This window comes from Dipodomys merriami, unplaced genomic scaffold (genome assembly GCF_024711535.1).
Source record: "Dipodomys merriami isolate MVZ:Mamm:240054 unplaced genomic scaffold, mDipMer1.0.p SCAF_3, whole genome shotgun sequence".
NCBI lineage: Eukaryota > Metazoa > Chordata > Mammalia > Rodentia > Heteromyidae > Dipodomys > Dipodomys merriami.
The window spans coordinates 4,860,837-4,882,675 of record NW_027204492.1 but is presented as its reverse complement, the minus strand read 5'-3'; the positions used below and the strand labels follow the sequence as shown (position 1 = coordinate 4,882,675).

At 39.1% G+C, this 21,839-nt stretch overlaps 1 protein-coding gene across 5 annotated transcripts in view; it reads left to right on the top strand.

Moving 5' to 3' along the window:
• Window positions 1-17,600, top strand: part of Aff2 (ALF transcription elongation factor 2) — a 484,064-nt gene extending 466,464 nt beyond the window's left edge. For all 5 annotated transcript variants that reach the window (XM_070039611.1, XM_070039608.1, XM_070039612.1 and 2 more), the window contains 3 exons: window positions 182-234; window positions 8,721-8,911; window positions 13,392-17,600. In XM_070039611.1, the coding sequence (XP_069895712.1) occupies window positions 182-234; window positions 8,721-8,911; window positions 13,392-13,513 (366 nt within the window). In that variant the 3' untranslated portion in view covers window positions 13,514-17,600. The remainder of the gene's footprint in view (window positions 1-181; window positions 235-8,720; window positions 8,912-13,391) is intronic.
• The last annotated feature ends 4,239 nt before the right edge of the window (window positions 17,601-21,839 follow it).

Sequence of the window (21,839 nt, the reverse complement as noted above, 5' to 3'; positions counted from 1 at the left end):
CCTAACCAGCTATTTTCATCGAGTGTGTGTCGTGGTGTGCTGACGTGCATATACATCTCAGCTCTACATCCCAAAATGCTGCAATCAATATTAATGTACTCGAAATCACACTTCCATCTGTTTCTGAATTAATAAAAACACAAAATAGATGTCCTTATTTCCCTTTTTCTTTTTCTTTCAGCAAAATGCTTCCAAAGTTGCTCAGATACAGTCTCCATGGGTAGGCAATGGAAAGTAAGTATCTTTCAAACAATTTCTTTTTCATGAAAATAACTGAATAAGCCCCAAATATTTTGCATTGACAATTTAATAATGAAGGTCAATTCTAAGACTATATTTATTCTTGCACACTTAGAATTCTAGCCAGGTTTCAGATGAGGGGAAGACAGAAAAGTTTAAAATAATGTGGCTCCACATTCTCTCACTCACTATTTGATCTTTAAGCCAAATTATGGCCATAAAAATATGTGTTAATGAGATGGCAAGCACCAAGCCATTTCAGGGAGGCTGGGTAAAGTTAATTCCACTGCAGTGATTTGTCAATGATTCACTCAGTAATGAAAGACCAATGAAATATTCATTGATATATAGTAAGTGCTGCTTAATAAAACCAAAGGCATAATAGAACTGAAAATGTGAAGCCACTTAGTCCGCCAATTATCTGAGCCTTTGTGGTGATTTTTATATTAATGCTAAAATACCCTGACCTGAAATATGAAAGCATCTATTCTAATGTCAATCTAAGACTCCGTGAACTCTCCCAGGCTTGCAGCAATCTGTGAGCCTCAGCCAGGCTCCACAGCAATGCAGTGGAAGTTAGGAGGAAACACTGATTTGAACCCAAGATTGCCCTAAATCCACAAGAGAAGCTATGTAGCACTTTGTCCTCTAGGATTGGTTTTCTATCTCTGAAATGAAGGAAGTAGACCTTGTATGGCCTACCAAAGAGACGAGGCATACTAAGGAGATGAATCCCACCTCTGTCACCACCACAATCCATCAAGGTACCTTGATTTGTTGGCTAACTTTCCTGTGTCTTGTCTGATTCTCAAATCTCCAAGCTCCCTTCCCACAATTAGTAGGAAGAGAAATTAGATGTCTGTGACCAATACAAGTTCACTAATAGCTTGTTTTATGATTCTAAGCTGATTTTTCAATATTTCATCATCTCAAAATCTTTGCATCTGTGATCAAAACACTTTCTTCAAGAGTAAAATACTTTCTAAATAGATACAAAGCATACTCCAAAAGCAGTGTGACAGTGAAGTATACTTTGAGATCCTAAAAATGTCCAGCATGAAGGAACAGAGCCATTAAAACTACACATTAATTCAAATACTGTATTGAAAGGAAGCACTTATATTGGTGAAAAATGGGAAAGAACACTTCTCTGTAGAAGTTCAGAGAACAAAAATAACCACTGAAAGCTAAGGGAGAGCCATTCTGTCTAAGCATAGAATGAAGCAAAGGAAGGGTCAGTCAGGTAAACAATTGTTAAAGGGCCACTTAGAAAAAAAATCATGTTTTAGTTCAAAAATAATAGAACTTAAATACATTCTAAACTTGTAAACTCACATTAAAAGCCCCATGAAATGATGTTTCAAAGCAGTTTCTGTCTAAAGAAAGTAGACTCTTCGGTAAGGTATTGATCTTAGAATGGGACAATTCCAAAAGGTCTACTCTATTCATTCAACTAATGCTTCATGTACAACTGCTCTGTACCAGGCCCCATATGACAAGTAGGAACACAGAATTGAGCACAGAAGAGCACAGTCTGTGAAGGGAGGCTACCAGTGTAAATAAGCATGTTGTGGAAGCACAAAGGAACAGGTCAGGCCTTCCTGCAAGACCTGAGAAGTCCCCTTGTCTGTAAACAAGTCTAGTTTACCAGTGAATGAGGATGGGAGGCCCCATCAAAGATCTTTCACAACACCTTCTTCTTGGCAGGCTCGTGATTGGAAAGCCAATTGTTCATGAGTAAAGGTGATCCTGGCCATCTTATTCATGAACAAGAACACAGGACAATATGTGGACAGATAAGAAAAGGGTTGACAATAGACTCTCAGGATCTACTCTCTAACACAACTGGGAGAAGAACGTCCAGAAAACTAGTATGAAAGAGAAGGAAAATTTCCTTTGTATAGGTCAGGGATTAAGAAACTACAAGTGGTTTTTATCTTTCTTGCTATTGTTTCTAACGTATTTATAAGGTGATTTCTTTGTTGTTTTCTATGTCCCTCCCCCACGGTATAACCCCTGCTTTCACTGTATTTGATGTTGGTATAATTTGGGGAGGGGAAGGCAAAAAACAAAGTGTTTAAATAGGGATACAGGTGGATCCATTGCAACAATGAAATGTATAAGATGCTATGTTGAAAAATGAACCTTACAACTTTAGTGGGGGGGGGGGATACAGTCGTGGAAATGGGAAGGGAGGGATGGCAGTGGAAAAAAAGGAGGAGGCAACAATGCTTGATAAGAAATGTACTCATTACCTTGCTCATGTAATTGTAACCCTTCTGAACGGTATTTTCACAGTAAAACACTTATTAAAAAAGAAACTACACATTTCGTATTTTGAGCTTTGTGGGATCAAAGCTATAAGCAAGGCTAATATCTAGAAGGATTTAAGAAAAAATCGCAACATCATTATTGATGAAATTCAAACTATAAATTTAATTAACACTACATTATAAAAATCTTGTGTTTCTATTTCTTGAAATACATTTTGATAAGCTTCATTTTCTGTAGTTATATACACCTAACTATTGAGCCATGGTGATCCTCTACTAAGAACATCATAGACATATTCTAATTACTACAAATGAGGGAAGCCACATAGCCTGTGTTTCTTTAGGTCTGGCTCGCTTCGCTTAATGATTTTTTTTTCTTCCGAATCTTCCTATTTCCTTACAAATGGGGCAATGTCACTCTTTCTGATGGAATTTCATTGTGTATACAGACCACATTTTCTTGATCCAATCATTCACTGGGAGCATCTGGGTTGATTCCTTATGTTAGCTATGGTAAATAATGCTGTAATGAGCATAGTTGTGCTGGTAGCTTTAATGTGGTCTTATTTATGTGGTCTTATTTGGGTAAATGCCCAGGCATGAGATTGCTGGGTAATAGGAAGCTCTAGGTTTAGTTTTTTGAGGACCCTCCATACTGCATTCCAAAGTGGTTGAACAAGTGTATATTCCCATCAACAGTATTCCCTTTTGACTACATCCCCACCAACATCTATGATTATTAGTTTTGATATTGGCCATTCTAACTTGGGTGAGGTAGAATCTCAATGCTATTTTGATTTGCATTTCTTTGATGGCCAGAGATGTTGAACATTTCTTCATGTATCTATTAGCCATTTGTATTTCTTTAGAGAAGTTTCTCTTTAAGTCTTTAGCCCACTTATTAATGGGGTTGTTGAACTTTATCAAAATGAATTCCAAGAAATGGGAACAGATTTTTATAACGTACTACTTGCAGTTATTTCTTTACTCTTTCTTTTTTCCTTTGGTTTATACCCTATTGTCATTTTTTTAAATTTCTGTACACTTTGTCTTGTATATAAGTTTAGCTGATTTAAGAAAGGGAAGGAGAATCACAGAAACGGTGAGATAAAGAGTGAACCAATGCAACAGTGATATCACTAGACACTATGTTGGAAATGAACTTTACAACTTGGGGGAGAGAGGAGTCAGGGGGAAGTGGGAGAAATGAGGGTGAGTAACACTATTCAAAAAGAAATGCACCCATTATCTTATATAAGTATAACCCCTCTGTACATCACCTTTACAATAAAAATTAAAAAATAAAAATAAAATTAGTTAAGTACATTTTTGAAAAGCAAGTTTATTAATGCATAGAATGGAATTCTTTTTTAAATATAAATTTTCTTAATTAGAGTTCAAATTTAATTATCATTCTCATCAAATATATTGCAAATTTACTTCTCCAACTATCTGTAGCTCAGAAGCCATATAGGAATAGGAGATGACCTGAATTTACAGATCCATAGTGTTGAAAATAGAAAGGCATGATATAGAGAATTTAAAAACCCTGGACAAAAATCTCCAGTGTCATGAAGAGACAATAGAAAGAAATAAAGCAAGGAAGGCAACTGATGTTGGAAACAAAGAGGCCGTTTGAGGTCTTCAGAAGAGCTATTTTAGTAAACAGAAAACTATCAGTATTGTATTGAAGGTGTAAGAAGGGATACCTCCACACTTTGGAGACACTGACCAGTCCAAAGAATGAAAAGTATGAAACTCACTGGAGGGATCATTCAGGTTAAGTAAAAAGGAAAACATCTCCTACCTTAGGCACCAGTGGCTCACATTGTAATCTTAAATTCTTGGGGGCTGGGAGTGGAAGGCTGATGTTTGTGGCTAGCCTGAGCAAGGAAAGCTTATAATCCCCTATTACATTAGAGGAGCAGCTAAACCAGCAAAAAAGAGATGTGGTTCAAGTGTTAGAATGCCAGCTTACAAGTCTCAAACGTGGATGCCAGTACCATGAAAATATAAATAAGTTAAAAAAAAAACACCCACATGCACAACATACTTATAGAGGACTGTTGCTGGTGGGGACACAGATGACATACACAAACCTGAGAGAGTACTAGAAAAGAACCAGTGTGGATGTGGACACAAAGGTGAAAATGAATACAACTCAAGTGAAATCTTTAGTCGAGTAGATAATAAGATGGAGTAACATAGTAGAGTGGAAGGAGAATAGGTTTTGGAGAGAAACAGATAGGCTGTCAAATCCTGGTTCTTTGGCTGATGTTCTGTGTGACACCTAGGAAAGAGCTGAACTGCTTTTCTGAGGCCATTTTTATCATATATGAGACAATAGGCAGCAGAAATTTCCTTGCAGAATTTTCCTTGTGGGGAGGATTAGACATAATGCTGATGGATGGATGAAAGCTATGCATGCTGCATAGTAGGTTATCAGCAAATGGTGGCTACAGCTATTAGTGACATTTTCTTTTTTAGTGGAAAACATAAGGATCCTACATCCAGAACTCTTAAAGCTCTTGATCTACGCATCTCTTGATATTTACTGTAAAATGCCAGAAAGTAGTGGGCTTTTATCCTTTATTAAACTGTGTGTTCTATTTCAAATGGCTGGTCATCCACCATTTCAATCATCAAATGTTTACTGTGTCTACTTCATATGAGACACAGTGCCAGGCCCTTTACACACACACACACACACACACACACACACACACACACACACACACACACACACACACTAGATGATGGTTAGTGATAGGAATGGAGTAGAAATAAAGGGAACAATAAGGTCTAATGGAGAGAGGAGAAAGAACAGTGATAGAGTCATGAACAGGTTTATTAGAGAAGGACAATGTGGAACAAGCCATGCAAATATTTGGGGGATATATCTTCCTAGAGAGAGAAGAGGACAAGGTTTGGCAGATAAGTTCAAAGTAAAACAAGAGACCGATCTTAGTTATAAGGTGAGGAGGATAGCAGGTTGGATGAGGATGATCAAGTGGAAGTGGTAGGAAGCATGTGCTACTGTGTGCATGCTCATTGCTGTGTACCTTGGAAGTGTGGAGGAAAGGACAATACCTATCAATGGACATGCAGACTGAGCTCTGGTGTGGGCCGAGTGAATTAATATAGCAAGACACGTGAACTCTGCTCTAGCCCTCTGTCTTTTCCACAATCATTATTTCTTATGAATCTTTAATATTTCCCTTTCATTAGCACAATGTGATATATAGATCAACTTATCAGCATCAAATCATAGAATTTAGTATAAGAACATGAACAGTTGTTTTAGCTTCCATATGTAAGTGCAAAAAAGCATTTTAAGATAAGTGAGGTAGAGACAATATTGGTTTTCCATTAGTTTCTTCTTTTTTATATTAAGTACTGGTAGAAAGCATTTTTAATTCAACATGTCAGTTTATAGAAACAATATATCTTGATCAATGTTACCACTTGGATCCTATGGACATGATTGGAAGTTATGAAATCAATCTTTTAATTCAAGGTAGGAATGTAACACTGAACAAGAAGAAGGGACATGCATGGTGGCACACAGCAATTTGGGGGCAGGGCTGGAGCTGGAAGCCAAGTCTCTTGGGATTAAACAACTGTGTGGACCTTTTTTCAACATTTGTGGCACTTGACAGCTTTGTCCCTTTTTCTAGACATTACAAATGAGAACATATTCCTCTCTTACATAAATTGACAGAACTTAATGACCACTACTGGGGCAAAGGACTCGAAAATAGTATTTACAACCCATCATACCAACAAAACAGCATTCACTGTTTGTTTGATTGGGGGGGGGTGCTCTCAACTACCCTTTCTCTACTGTAATCCCTTAACTTAGATTTCTCCCCCACTCAGTCCTGCCTTGAGAATCCATCATTGTATCAAGAAGTAAAAAATTATAATGTATACTTCATAATTAAGAAAAAGTAAGGGAACAGGTGGCTCAAAGAGAGGTGAGAATGTTGAAGGAGATGACAGCACCGATCAAGATGCCTTGTATCAATAAACGTCTTTGTTAAATGGCACCTCCTTTGTACAACTACTTAAAGATAATAATTTTCAGTTAAAAATGCCTCCACATTAAAAACAGAACAAGAATATTCTCACTATTCTACTCCTAAGTCACAGAAGTACAGAGATAGTGTGACACTCCACCTTCCCTCTCACACCAGAGCATGCCAGAACATACATACCATTGGCACACATGTTCCCTGTGGCTGTGGGCACAGTCTGTACTAATCTGCAGGAGAGGATTTCAGCGGTAATTGTTCCCACTGCTCTTGGAGCCAGTGAGCAGCACTTCAGCATTTTAGCACATGTGATTGCTATTCTCTCAAATCAAATGGATGTGTTACCCAACAGGGTGTACAGTCATTCTGTGAGCAGGTGTAGAAGCACAGTCACAACTCTGCAAATATAGGGCTGCCAACACCAGCAACTGGTAAGGGGACGGTGAGAGCAGGAATGAACTAGGGCTCTTTGTTAATGTGCTGGGGTAGAGAAGAGTTTCTTTCTATCATACAGATTCTAGGAGTCCTAGATAAAGTTTTTCACCACTTTTATTGCTTATTTACTCCTCTTGATTTAGAGACAGGGTCTCACTGTGTTGCTCAGGATGATGTCACACTCCTAGCTCAGGGAATCTTCCTGTTCAAGTAGCTGAGATTACAGGTGTATATTATAACACCTGACTCCCCATTTTTCACATCCTTAAAGTGTTTGTCTTCCTGATAAAATGGGTAAAGTGCCCTAAAAATCATTTGACGTATGACTGAGGAGGAAAGTAAATGAGGGACACACAGATGTTGCTCCTGTGCACAGGAAGTCACCCAGACATTCAAGAATGTTCCTAGAAGGGCCTGCAGCAGGCAACCTAAACCCAGACCTTGGGAGAAAATTTATCTCCATGCTGTGTGCAGCCAGCAGGTAATCGATGTTGAAGAATTTAATAAAAATCCATGGATGGGAATGCCAACGAGAGTACTTGTCTTATACCATTTTCTCTGTTAAAAACAATGTTCCATTGAACACTGAACTTCTGAAATAAAAACATATCCCAAGTAAAAAAAAAACCCATGTCCAAAAACATTACTGCATAAAGTAGGAACTCTGAAGGCTTCTCTTTACAAAGCAGCGTGCAGATGAACAGTCACCAATTAACAGCACACATCTGTGCCATATCTAAAGAGATTCGGCTTCCTGCATTCCCCCCTGCTTCCCTAATACTGCCCCTTGCCCTGGAGGGCTTTAAGAACTATATTTTGGTCATTGTAATTGTATTCAAATGTTGCAACAAGGATACAGGTGGACCCATTGTAACAATGAGATGTACAAGGCATTATATTGAAAACGAACTTTACAACTTCAGAGGGAGGGGGAGGGAGGAGTTGGGGAGGTGGGAGAGATGGGATGGTAGGGGAAAAACAAAAGAGGGGGTAACAATGCTCAATAGGAAATATACTCTTTACTCATATAACTGTAACGCCTCTGTACAGTATCTTTACAATAAAAAGAAAAGAAAACCAGGCAGCCACTTGGTGGTAAGTAGCAGGATTGTGGTCTGAGGTTGCCTACCCCCAAAATACTAGACCTAATCCAAAAAATAATGAAAAAAATAGTCACTTTTGTTTCCACAAAACACTATTGCACATCAAGTGTTTTCTAACTGCCAGTTGTTGTTCTAGCAGCAGGTAGAGAAATCAGAGCTCAGATTTGTTTCTCTCTCGAAAACACTGTCACTTGTCAGATATGTTCAACATAAAGGCTACACATGTGAACCAACGTAATGACACTGAAAGATCCAGATGGCTTTTCCTGGTATTTGGGAGCAAATACAGCACTGTGTATGGAGCCCTCCATGATTGTCAGAGGCAGTGAGGATTTTAGTGTTTCAGGTTAGAAAATGAGAATGGGCTCATTCTCCAGTCTAACATTGATGAGGTGGGTCTGTTATAATGATCATCTATTTCTATACCAGAGCCTCTGGAGAAAAGTCTAGGATATATTGTGGACAGGAACATTGGAATTGGGGAACAGCTGCTCTCCACCAGTTACATCTCCCATACTGGGATCACTTTGACAACTGGTAGTCTGAGGAGATCCCAGTGCGATGAGGGAGGCCTGGAAGCTTGCTGGCCCTCTTCCCTGCCAATCTAACAAGCCCCACCTCTTTCCCTCCTTCAGGAACACGCCATCCCCTGTGTCTCTCCACAACGTCTCTCCAATCAACGCAATGGGGAACTGCAACAACGGCCCTGTCACCATTCCCCAGCGCATTCACCACATGGCTGCTAGCCATGTCAACATCACAAGCAATGTGCTGCGGGGCTATGAACACTGGGACATGGCCGACAAACTGACAAGAGAGAACAAAGGTATGCTCATCTGCTCTCCCCACTGCTCACAGACGGACATGGAGTTACCCGGGCTTGGAAGAGTTGAGTTGTTCTTGGTAGTCTTTTATCTTGCAGTCTCATTTCCAGGTCTTAGATGAGAGGAGTTGAGCTCAGGGCTGACACAGTGACCTATTTGTACTGAGAGAGTGAAAATGAAAGCTGGAAATTTTGTTCCCTTTTACAGTTTTAAGTAATCGGAACAATGATGTTTTGGCAAATATTTCTGCATTTCACTTTGTGCCAAAGATCAACACAGACAAATAGAAGCAAATGCAAGAAATATGGTTGGCACATGAAGATGCTGTTGGCTTCTATGAAATTAATTTCTCTCTTTTTTGTTGTTGAGAAGTAAGGTGGATCTGAGGTCATCTGTCTCCATTACCATGATCAACTGCACTTGAATACATGATGCTGTAGCTTCCACTTGCAATAAGGAGCAAAGCTCAGCTACTATTTCATGTGTGTAGGAAGCTGGAAAAAGGGAACATGGGAGGTTTGTCAGAGAACAAATGCAAAGGGGGCTCTGCTTCACCAGAAATTTAGTCAATAATCATTAGTGACTCATGCTGCCATCTGAGACCTTAGCTATTGAAGCTATTACAAAACCACACTTTTGTATAGTTGTACACAGTCACTGGACATGACTGCTTCTAGCCCAGCAATCATAGACTGTCAATGTGGGGACAGATGTGGGCTTTTCTAGATCAGAGCCCAAAAACATGACAAGCAAGCTATAGTGGTAGAAATACGTGCGTAGTAATGTGGAGATACTAGCTTCCTCTCTGGTTTGAGCTTTATGAAATGAACTTGGGGACTAGGTGGAGGATGTAAGCCACATATGTGAAGATGAAAGTTCCTAGGGATTTGAACAAGAAGAAAGTTATGGGCCTCCGGGCCCAATTGTCCTCCTAAGCTTCAGTGTCCTCACTGCAAAGGCAGTCCCTTCTCTAGCCACAAATGCACCAGCATTTCAGATTATTCCTCTTCTCACCTCAAAGTGTATACTCTAAGTCTTAGGAGTGCTTCCCCCAATGCATGGCATATACCATGAAGCACAGACTTTCCAACCCCTTCTCCTTGCCACAGTGCCAAAGAACATGTGGGAAAAGAATCCCATTAGAATAGGAAGGAAGGATGCAAACTTTGTACTAATTTAAGTTTGAACTGTGCCCGAGTCATGCACCATTTTATAAGTAACTTTATAACTTACTACAATCCATGAATTACTTCCTAGTTTTTCACTTATATAATAAATATAATATAGATGATCATGACAAAGATGATGGTGAAACCACCACAAAGGGATGAAATATGTAAAGCATGTGGCATAAAATATTGCCTGCAAGATCTACAAATAACTGCCCTCTTTCTTTGCTCTGTACTATTTGGTGTACATAATATATATTAAAGCACATCTCAAAATTTGAGACTTTGATCCAGAACCTAGCCTCAAACTTATACAGACTCTGGGAATGAGTACATATATTGGTTACATCTGTTTGTCTCTTAGGAACTAAACTATTAGCTTTCTTCTTTGTCATCTCTTATTCATTTTTCCCTATTGTATAGATGAAGAAACTGAGTTTCTATGAGGTTAAGAAACTCGCCTATGATAGCAGAACTTTCAGTGTTTGCTAGAAGCAGGAACTGAATGTAGAAATTCCTGATTCTACATTCTCAACTCTTTACCAATAGGGTGCATTGCACATCTAGGAAGCAAGATTAGAAGCAGGTCCTCTGAGCTCTTTGGTAGGATCTTGAACTCAATTATCTCAGCAAGGGCAATTTTGCCTTGTCTGGCTTCGTAGACATCTGAAAACTCAGAGGAAACTGACCCACACAATCAAGCCCATCCAAGAGTTCTAAAATTTCAGGCAAAGACATAGGCATGTTAAGATTTATCTAGCTATTTTGGCGCCACTTTGTCATATTTTCTATTGGTAACTTGAGGGTCATTCGATATTTATGGATTTTCTTTATAATTGCATCCATTTTCAAACCTGTTAAAGTAATTCATTCTAAATTAACTGCATGCCTTTTCAGAAGTGACATTGTGGTTGTGCTGATGTTAGGGTGAAATGATGCTAATCTTGTCATTAGCACAGCCTGTCAAGGACTTGCTAAATTCTCTGCCTAATGTTGAATCAAAACAACTTCATTATTCTACAACATAGAGGATTCATCCCACTAATGCTGACACTGGGTTTTCAGTGGACTAGAAAAAGCTTCTAGTTTGAAATATTCTCCTCATTGGCCTGAGTTTCCCACACAGGTTATTTCTGATCTGCTTAGATTTGAGGATTCTTCTCGCATCTGGTTTGTGCAGATAGAAATCTCAGAACTAAGGAGTTTCTCTTTGGTAGGAGCCCTATATCCCACGGTAGACAACTGTGTCCTTGTACTTTTTTCTACACAATTGTGTCATGGAGATGGATTAGATGTAGTCTCTCAGTAAAGGACCAATACCCTTGCCTCATGCCTGCCCACCCATGCAGTTCCAGATAGCTATTGCAGAAAATTGTGGTGTCAAAATTGTCCAATGGGACTAATGCTGTCCTTTGATCTTTGGTGTAGCAGCCTTGCTCTCTACTTTCCACAGCTACACATCCTATTTCTTGAAGACATCACTAAAATGGTGACCTGAGTGTCTAGATAAGGATGTCAAAAAAAAACTCACAGAACTCCCAGAGAGTATTCAGACTTTCTATGAAGCTTACATCTATCCAACATGGACTAGGTCCTTTAATATTTTCCTTGCTATTATATTACCTAAGGAAATATTTTAGATGCCAGAAACAATATAGTCCTTTTAGCAAAAATTACTTTTATTGCATAGCACAGGTTAAAAAGTATGCCATAATCAAATGAAGTTGATACCTCCTGAAGGAGCCCATATGTTACACATAACAGGAAGAATAAATGCATTGTTTTACTGAAATACCATCTGCCAAGCAATCAGGCATATATAAACCATGCATGGAAATTGCTTTCTAAGAAGGCCAGAGCATATATACCAACCAATATAGGACACACTATATTTCCATCTTTCATCTGCCCCAGACTCTCTCTTTGGGGGAAGCTAACAAAGAAGACTCCAGCTACAGAGCCCACTCATAACCAAATATAAGACAAGCAAACTCAAGTATGACAAAGAGATTCCTAGCTACTTCTTAAACATCACAGAGATTTCCCATATACGCATCTCACCCAAGATACACATTGTAATATTCTACACAACCAGTAGGTAGCCTCTCATGACTGTACCTTTCCCCAGTCATCCAGTAGAAATCCGCTGGGCATTCTTTTTTTTTTTTTCCATTGTGGGGCTTGAATTCAGGGCCTGGGCACTGTCCCTGGGCACTTTTGCTCAAGGCTAGTGCTTTACCATTTTGAGCCACAGAACCACTTCCAGTTTTTACATGGTTAATTGGAAATAAGAGTCCCATGGTGACTTTTCTGCCTAGGCTGGCTTCAAACTACAATCCTCAGATCTCAGCCTCCTGAGTAGATAGGATTACAGGCATGAGCCACAGGAACCTGGCTAGCTGGACATACTTAACATTCCTATCTAGAGAGGTGGAGGGACTTGCTAGGTACAAGATACTTGTAGGTCATTTTCCAGCCCTAAAGTAATCGGTTGTAAGACTTTTTATATAAGATTCTTCCAAGAGTTATTTGGTTGTATGCTGGTGACTATATTTGCTATTCAGAGTCACTGGCTTCATCTGCAGCATGCCAAGAAAAATCAGTAGACTCAGTTCATTTTAACAAGAGGAAAATGTATTTTTATAGTACATAGAAGGAAACACAGTTGATATCAGATATTAAATGCTATGTGATATCTGAAAGGATCTTTTTGTGTATATGGTCTGGTTTCTAAATATGAATTTGTAGGCTATGTGCTCATTATATAATATAAAATATATTTGAATACATTTAAAGGTGTAAATGATGCATGCATTTTAATATGTAAATAACATGTTATATATAAACTTATATAAATATGCAGGCAAATACTTATATATTTTATATATATGGATGTATGTAAAACAAACTTCCAGAGGATTATAATGTACTTCAGGAATATGCTATAAAATATATAGTGTAAAAATATATAACCTATGAAATATGTAATGATTTTGTAAAACTTACAATGAATTAACAGATTTAAAGAGATTTTGTTTAATTAATCACAGCAATACAAATGCTATTCATGCTTCTGAGTTCTTTGGAGCTCCATGAAGATTAACATAATAGTGCTTGACATGCATGTGGAATTTTTTTCCCTTAGAAAGCACTCTATTAGTTTTTGTTGAATGAATGAACAGATGGATTAACAAGTGGATACCTTTTCCACTGTGCATATTATTGTGGTGTGATGTAAAGACAGTTTCTTCACTTGGTGCATATTTCCAAGGTGTTATTTGAACTACTCACCCAGGATTGCTCTGCTTTTCAGAATTCTTTGGCGATCTGGACACATTGATGGGGCCCCTGACCCAGCACAGCAGCATGACCAATCTTGTCCGCTACGTTCGCCAGGGACTGTGTTGGCTGCGCATCGATGCCCATTTGTTGTAGTGGGTGCTCTCCTATGTCTAGCATCACTGCCCATCACTCTACCTCTACCAGCGTACTGATGGTCACTGGTGGAACCTCAAGCATCTGGGATAGTTCTCTTTGGTTGTGTTTGTTTTTTTTTTTTTATGTTTCTTTTGATATCTGTGAAAAACTGAAGTCATTGTAAGTGGACACTACAACTTGAAAGCCTTGTTATGTTTTATTACCTTTGAGTTTTTGGTATGCATCTCTCAGATCCTGACATCTTTATGGAAACGATAGTCCCTACAATATTATTTTAAGGTCACACTGCCCAACACAATGAATGGGAAGCAATTGTGACAATAATGGGTCCCTGAGCATTGGAATAAGTGATTTGATATGCCAATGAAAACTTGTACAAGAGGGACCTTGCAAAGATTTTCAGCAGTAGCTATGCCCCCCCAAACTATAGCATTATATCCAGATAAGAATGTATTTCCGAATCCACTGTTCAACTTCTGTGGTTCCCACATATTACACCTTCTGGTGAGAATTTTTGTTGTTAATCCCACCCCCAGTTAGATGTTATAGCAACATCATAAAATCAAGCAGCATATCAAGGGGGAAAAAAAGAACACAGTAATGATACTCCTGAAATGATGCTATGCCTCACAGAGGGCTTTGGTTAGCATCCTATTTCTAATTCCTTATTTTTGAAGAAAAGATTTTAATGATGGAAAGGAAGTGCAACATTTATTTAGACTACTTTAGGCATCAGCTGGCACAAATATTTTTTAACTTCACATACTGCAAATATTTTTGAAGCTTATATCCTCACCTGGAATCCCTTTGTGCCAAACTGTCCTCCTCAGGAGCAGCTTGGTAGATACATGCCTTAGTAGCCAAAATGCTACATTTATCTTAAGTTGGGAGATGCGACAGGACTGGAAAACATCTGACACGGATTTCGCACCTCTGCCTCCTTTGCAGTCAAGAGGCAGGATTTTAAACTGTGTTTTGCTCATATGTCTACAAACAAGAATCAATTACTACTACTACTACCTAGAAGTCATAATATATAATTTGATTCGTAGAAGTTTCAGAACTGAACCTAACTTCCTCAATAATTATCCACATTTTCTATTTTAGGAGGTTATTTTTTCTACACTTTTCTTTCTTCTTTTTTCTTTTCCCTTTTTTTTTTAGCTCATTAGCTTTTGAATGAAATACAACCACTGATTTTTTTGAGTGAATAATTCCCATGCAAAGTCCAAAGAAAACTCCAAACTCTGTAAGTAGTTACTAACGTTAAAAAACTGAGTTGGGGTCGTGCTTCACCCTGGAGTGCTTTGCTTAGAAAGAACCCTGATTATTGAGACCTGTTCACCTAATTTGGACCATTTCTTTTTAAAATTATAAATATATTCCCTCCTTATGATCCTCTCCATTCATCTTATGCCCCTAAACATCACCATGTAAATATCATCTTTGGTGTTCCAGCCCATCAGAAGAATCCCACACTGTAGTAAACACTAGCCATGCATTAGTTACTTATAATTACCTGCTGGCATATAATTCCATGTAGCCTTTAATCTGCTGAGTTGTTGAATTCTGTTCACTGAGTTATGACCAGATGAATAATAGATATGCACATGAAAGATGCAAACTTGTATGATTTCTAAAGCAAGTCATGCAGATCTGTGATGGGAGCAGCAGGTGATCACTGCACAATCATTGTCAAGGTTAGATATGTTCCCAGTTGCAAAAGAGCCAGATGTGAGCTCTGTTCTGGTCATCTTTGAGTCTAAAGCCCTTTGTTGTATAAGGTGGTAAAAGTTCTACTTCAATGGCAAATGCCATGTTGCTAATGTGGCTGATGGGAGCATCCCAGCAGCTAACCCTGCACTTTTAACGCTCCCAACATGGTTGAGCTTTTTGTTTACAGTCTCAACAACAATCCTTACACTTGCACATACATACACCCAGACACATGTACTCACATACAAGTGAAAGCTGAATCTTTGCTCAGCCTCCTAAATGAGGAAAAGGAAACTATGAGAGACTCTAAACCCCCGAAGTGGGTTTCACATATCAAAACTAAGCTGATGACTTTGCAGTGACTCAAGTTCTCTATTATCCATGGCTTGCCAGGTATACTACCTGGCTATTACTTTCTAATGAAGACTACTGGCTTGACTTGTAAGTTCAATCTCGACCATGATCTTAGACCATCATGGACTTAGGAATAGATTCTCCTTGAAATCCAATCTCCCGTAACGACAAATTAAAAGACCAGGGGCAGTTTCCAGAGAAACAAATACATTGCCCCATGGATAAAAGATTGATAGCTCCAGTTTCAACAGCGTGTTGTATCTACATACATACAACAGGGAGGCAAGAGGATTCGCTGTCATCTGTGATGGCTGAGTGTGTGCCAAATCAGCAGCATGATTATATCAAATCTGACAGTTGAGCTCTGGAATTTCACCTGATTACTTAGTAGACCCATTTTAAATGTGGCTTAGACACCAATTAAACATGGAGGAAGCATTACCTTTCCTATTCCTGGAAATGAGGCATCATTTGTTTCATGACCAAGGAATGTTGCTGTTTTTTAGGCACTCTGTTAATTACCTTGTACAGGCTGATGTGCATCCGTAGTGTGCAGCTATTTGAGAGGTTGAGGGATTGAGATGTTTTGTTAAGTGAATCTCTTCAGTGTGCCAGTTTGTGGGAAGGAAAAAAAGACAGGCGGATGGTAGTGAAAGATTGTGCCTCTAGACCTTGGTGGAGGCTTGGAGAGACATGTCTTAAAAACATGTGAAGGTAAGGGAATGGGCAGAGTAACAAGCAGTTCTATTTGAGCAAAGATAAGGAATACTCTTCGCCCTGCCATGTGACCCAGGTTGGGCCACCACTATGCCTTCATTTGTCACTCAAGCTCCAACCGCAAAGAGTCTGACAAGTTTGTGTTATAATGTTGGCTTGGCTTTGTGTTTTTAATTAGTTTTGGATTTTTTAGTGGTTTCGTCATATTACTATCTGAGTTTGGTAGGTAGGGTTAATTTGAGAAGAGTTTACTAGTGTGGTCCTTGGGGTAGAATTTAGCTGTAAGCATGTTGTTAGCCAGCCCATAGACTGTTAATAATAATCTCATTGGGAACGTACTAGTAGATTTATCTTCAGAGGACAAAATTGGAAAAGCAGATTAGCTATTGCTCCTTTTAAAAGACTTGAACTTGGGATGCCTTGTACACATTTTCAGAACAAGTTGTAAAAGGTAGAAACCATTGGTTAAGATGTGTTTTGTTGCATTTCCAAATGGATGGACTTCCATTTGGACTTGGCATCGCAAAATGTACTGGATTTGGTCTACATCGGAAAGATTCTTGTTCTATCATATCGTTCCTGAATCAGAACTTGTTTCATCCAAATTCGCATCCCAGAATCTCAAGTTGGAGTCGGAAGCTGGAAAGTATTTCTGAAGGCATACTTGAGAGTTGTGAGAGGGCAGCCCCCATCTTACTTCTCAACAGACATGAGAAAATTCACCTGCATGGTTTAGCAGGTGGCAAAACCAAACTGGATCACTGGGTATGATACTCAGTAAAGAATGAACTGCTTGCTTAGAGCAGCACTAGCCCCATTGAGAAAAATGTGTGGCAAGGTGAGATAGCTACACAATGTCCAACAGATGGGTCCATTCAGTGCCCTCAAATTCTATTCTGTTGGGGGAAAATACTTGAGCCAGTTGTCTGTGTTGTGTTACGACTGGCAGACTAAATTCTTTGTCGTCGTCGTTCTTGTTGTTGCTGTTGTTGTTTCTCATTTCCACTCGCACAGCCAGCCTTATTCTCATAATTAAACTCAGATTCATTTTCTCTTTGGTGTTAGCAAACTCCAACAACAGAAATGGCATCTGTGTATTGGTAATCAACATTTACTCTGGCAAGAGACTCAGCAGACAAGCTGGTCTCAGATATTAGTCCTACCATCTGATATTTCCAGCAAAAGAAAAAGTATTAGCTCCCTTTCCATTCTCCTCCTCACAAATCCAGAATCCTCTTTACCAAGTCCATCGCATTTTCTCTGTAATCTTTCAACAAATAAAGAATACTGCATTGTGGGGAGGACACAGGGGGGTGGGGGGTGGGGGTGGGGGGTGGGGAAGCCCCGGGAGGCCAGACTGCAGTTCATACCCCTTCCTGCTTCGGAAATGAAGTGTTAACGAATCACTCATAGTGCTCACATTGGCTTAGGGGACCCTGAACTGCTCTTCAGATCCATGCTCAATCATTCTGAAATTGGAGCTTTGCTGTTTCATTAACTGTGCAGTGTAGACTAATGGTGTTTAATAAAAATCATTCAAAAGTTCAAACTCTTTTGCCAGTGACCTCAATTTTGTTGGCTCTTTTATTGTATCAAAATGTGAGGAGGGAAGGTGGAAGCGAAGGAAGCTGCTTAGTAGGCCCATGGCTGCAAGCAGTGAGCACTGAGCAGTGAGCACCCAGCACAGCAGCGGTGGGACACTTCCTGAAGAATGACCAAGTGACTAGGAGATGCCTCGTACCTATAGGGGACTCGCCATTCTCCAGTGTCCACCGGAGGAAGCCAGCTACCCTATCCTGGAGATAATTTCAGATGATTTACTATTTGGTATCACTTGTGTGGCTACCAAATAGAAATATCTCTGAGAGAAGAGCCTGGTGTGGCAACCATGACCAAATACCTCCCCTCGCTCTCCTCCCCGCCCTGATGCTTAAACTCTTCTGCACTATGCTGGGAAGAAATTTGGCGACCAGGTAAAACAAAGCAACTCATTTGTAGCACCTATCTACTTCCATGATATAAAATTAGCTCTTGTCATCATGGCTGATTTCAAGCTACCAACTGAGACATCGCTGAACACAAGTTTGGGAGCAGAGGCACACCATCCGCTCTTGTGAGCCTGGACAAGGCAGGACCAAAACAATACTGGAGGCAGCCAAAGAACGTTGAGATTGCACACATATGCACATGTGCAGCCACACATACCCACACCCAGTGAGTAAAACTGTTACCTTGTTCTAAAATATGAATGAATCTTCAGTGAATGTACATAGTTTATTTATGATGAGGGCCTGAAAGGATGGGATATTCTGGGAGCAGGAGATAGCTGGAAAGAATGAGAGGACAGATGAATCAGCTCTGGATACTGATATACCATATCTCACAGGTAAAATGGAAGTAGATAAGCACTCAGAAATACCTTGTGATTGATCATATAAAAGATATATGTGTTTATATATATATATATATATATGTTTTCTTATTACTACTGTTTTATTTTTTAATTTCCAAAAGATCATTTTAACATTTAAGTATAACTTGAATAAAGTGGTTACAGGGCCGCTGTGGAAAAGAGCAGTCCAAAATTTACCATTATTTTTCTTGTAGTATAGAAACCCAGTAATTCCTCTCCCCCACCTTCATATTGCTTTTCATAAGGTTTATCCCTTTAGTTATTAAGGATCTTATTATTGTTAATATTTGTTTCTCCTTAAAACTACTCACTGTTTTTTGGGGGGCCTGGCTTATTTCACTTAATATAATTTTCTTTTTTTAAAAATTTTTATGGTTTCCCTTATTTGCAATAACTAGTACATGTGTTGGACAAGCCGAAAGGCCAAAAGCTATATACAAATGGCCATATAAGATGATGTTAAGTGAAATGAACCCTGAGATAGGGACAAAAATATCTTTTTACTTTCTTGCTATTGTTTTAACATGTTTATAATGTACCATGTGATTTTTTTGTTGCTTTGTATGTTCCTCACCCACAGTATAACCCCTATTTTCACTGTTTTTAATGTTGGTGCCCTGTATCTTATATATACATTTTTCTAATTTGCAGAGGGGAAAAGAAATAACAAAATGCTAAAATAAGGATACAGGTTGACCTATTGTAATAATGAGATGTACAAGATACTGTGTTGAAAACGAACTTTACAGCTCCGGGCCCAGGGGAGACAGGATTTGGGGAGGTGGGAAGGGAAGGGATGGTAGGGGGAAAACAAAAGAGGAGGAAACAATGCTCAATAGGAAATGTACTCATTACCTTGCTCATGTAACTGTAACCCCTCTGTACAGCATTTTTACAATAAAAAAGGTACAAAAATAAAGAGAAAAGCACATAGAAAAAAAAAACTACTCACTGTTGGGCTGGGAAGGTGGCTCAGTGGTAGAGTGCTTGCCTTGCATGCATAAGGCCCTGGGTTCGATTCCTCAGCACCACATAAGCAGAAAAAAGCTAGAAGTGATGCTGTGGCTCAAGTGGTAGGGCATTAGCCTTGAGCTGAAGAGCTGAGGGACAGCGCCCAGGCCCAGAGTTCACGCCCCACGACTGACAAAAAAAGAAAAGAAAAGAAAAAAGTTACTCATTGTTTTTTTAAGTATTGAATGTTTCTTTTTTTGGTATATATATTTTATTGTAAGAATACTGTAGACAGAGGTTACAGTTACATGAGTAAGGTAATGAGTACATTTCCTATCGCACATTGTTACCTCCTCCTTTGTTTTTCCCCTACTATCCCTTCCCTTCCCACCTCCCCACTGTTCTTGATCTGAACCCAAACTAAAATGTCTCCTGGATCAATTTTATATTCAATATTCAGAAGTAATCATCTCAGCCAAAACAATTCACTTTTAACCAAAGATAAAGGAAAATAGTCACTAATCAGAAGGCATAATCTATGTTTTTTCTAAGGGAATTAAGCTCCCATTAAACACACACACACACACACACACACACACACACACACACACACACACACACACACGTACAACTTTTTAAATCAGATTTCTCATCATTAAATTAGTTGAGAGTAAAATAGAAAATCTCAATGAAGCCATTCTCCTAGTCCTGTATATCTTCTGCAGTAAATAGAGGTTTGTATATTGAAAAGTTGAAGAACTCACACTCCTATCCTGCACTTCTTTAAATAGTTCCATGTTCTTTGTGGGTCTACTTCCCTGTGGCTAGTACAATACCAGTGTTAGGAGTAATGTCCCAGAAGTGGCACTGAGGCCCAAGTGGTAGAGCGCTAGCCTTGAGCTGAAGATCTCAGGGACAGCGCCCAGGCCCAGAGTTCAGGCCCCATGACAGACAAAAAAAAAAAAAAGAGTAATGTCCCTCATTATTTCTACAACATTGGCCCCTCCTGGAAAATGGCAATATCTGAGTTCGGTTGAATTGGCATTATGCTTCACAGGGAATTTTCATTCCTCCCTGACCCCAGGCAATGGACCAGTTTTCATGGCTACAAAAAGCTAAAAATGTGTTTTACCATCATCTGATGCACCCCAATTGCAAATCTATCCTTGTTAATCATATTCACCCATGAATATTATAAATGAAACTGAATCAGTTTCATAACTGTCATTTTATTCTTGGATGGTTCTAGTCTTTGGCTATTTTAGAAAGTAAAAAGGATAAGATGGAATCCCTTGCACTTATTTAACTCTACAAATTACAATTGTATTCCTATTTTTGCCACAATAGTGGTTCTAAAGATTGATTTTGTGTTGTCTTCCGTAAAATTAATATGTCAGCCAAGTGCCAGTGGCTCACACCTGTAATCCTAGCTACTCAGGAGGCTGAGATCTGAGGATCATGGTTCAAAGCCAGCAGGTGCAGAAAAGTACATGGCACCCTTCTCTCCAATAAACTACAACAAAACTGGAAGTGGCGCTGTGGCTCAAGAGGTAGAACACTAGCCTTGAGCTGAAGAGCTCAGGGACAGCACCCAGGCCTAGAGTTCAAGCCCCATGACCAACAACAAATAATATTAATAACAATATGTCACAAAGTGAGCCTCGTTGAGATACCTTGCTTAGAAATGGCTCAGAATCAGAAGATTCTTCAAATCCTCCCACTTTGCACATTTCATTAGATGAGTGACATATTCTTAGGATTTTCCAAAAAGGAGACTGGTGGTGGTTGTATTCTTATGGTGGTGGTGGTGGTGTCTGTGGCTGTGTTTCCTGTCCTTTCTAACTAGGTGTCTCATTCTCACTCTGGCTTTTGCTTTCCAGTTACTGATGTTCTTTTTTCTCTAAATAAGTGAATATTTGTATTCAATGTGGGCTTCTGAAATGCATTTAAGACTTATTAAATTAAATTGCTGTGTCCTGACTTAAAACATGGTATTTTGGAAAGGCATGCTACATTCCAAAATTATGATAATATGACTAAGTTATTTTATCACAGTACAGATACCAAAGTATCCATTTCATTTATCTAATTGCATAACTGTATGGAGAAGTGTTTTGATCTTTGTTAAACAATTTTGGAGCAAGTAGAATGCTTGCAGGCACATAAGATAGT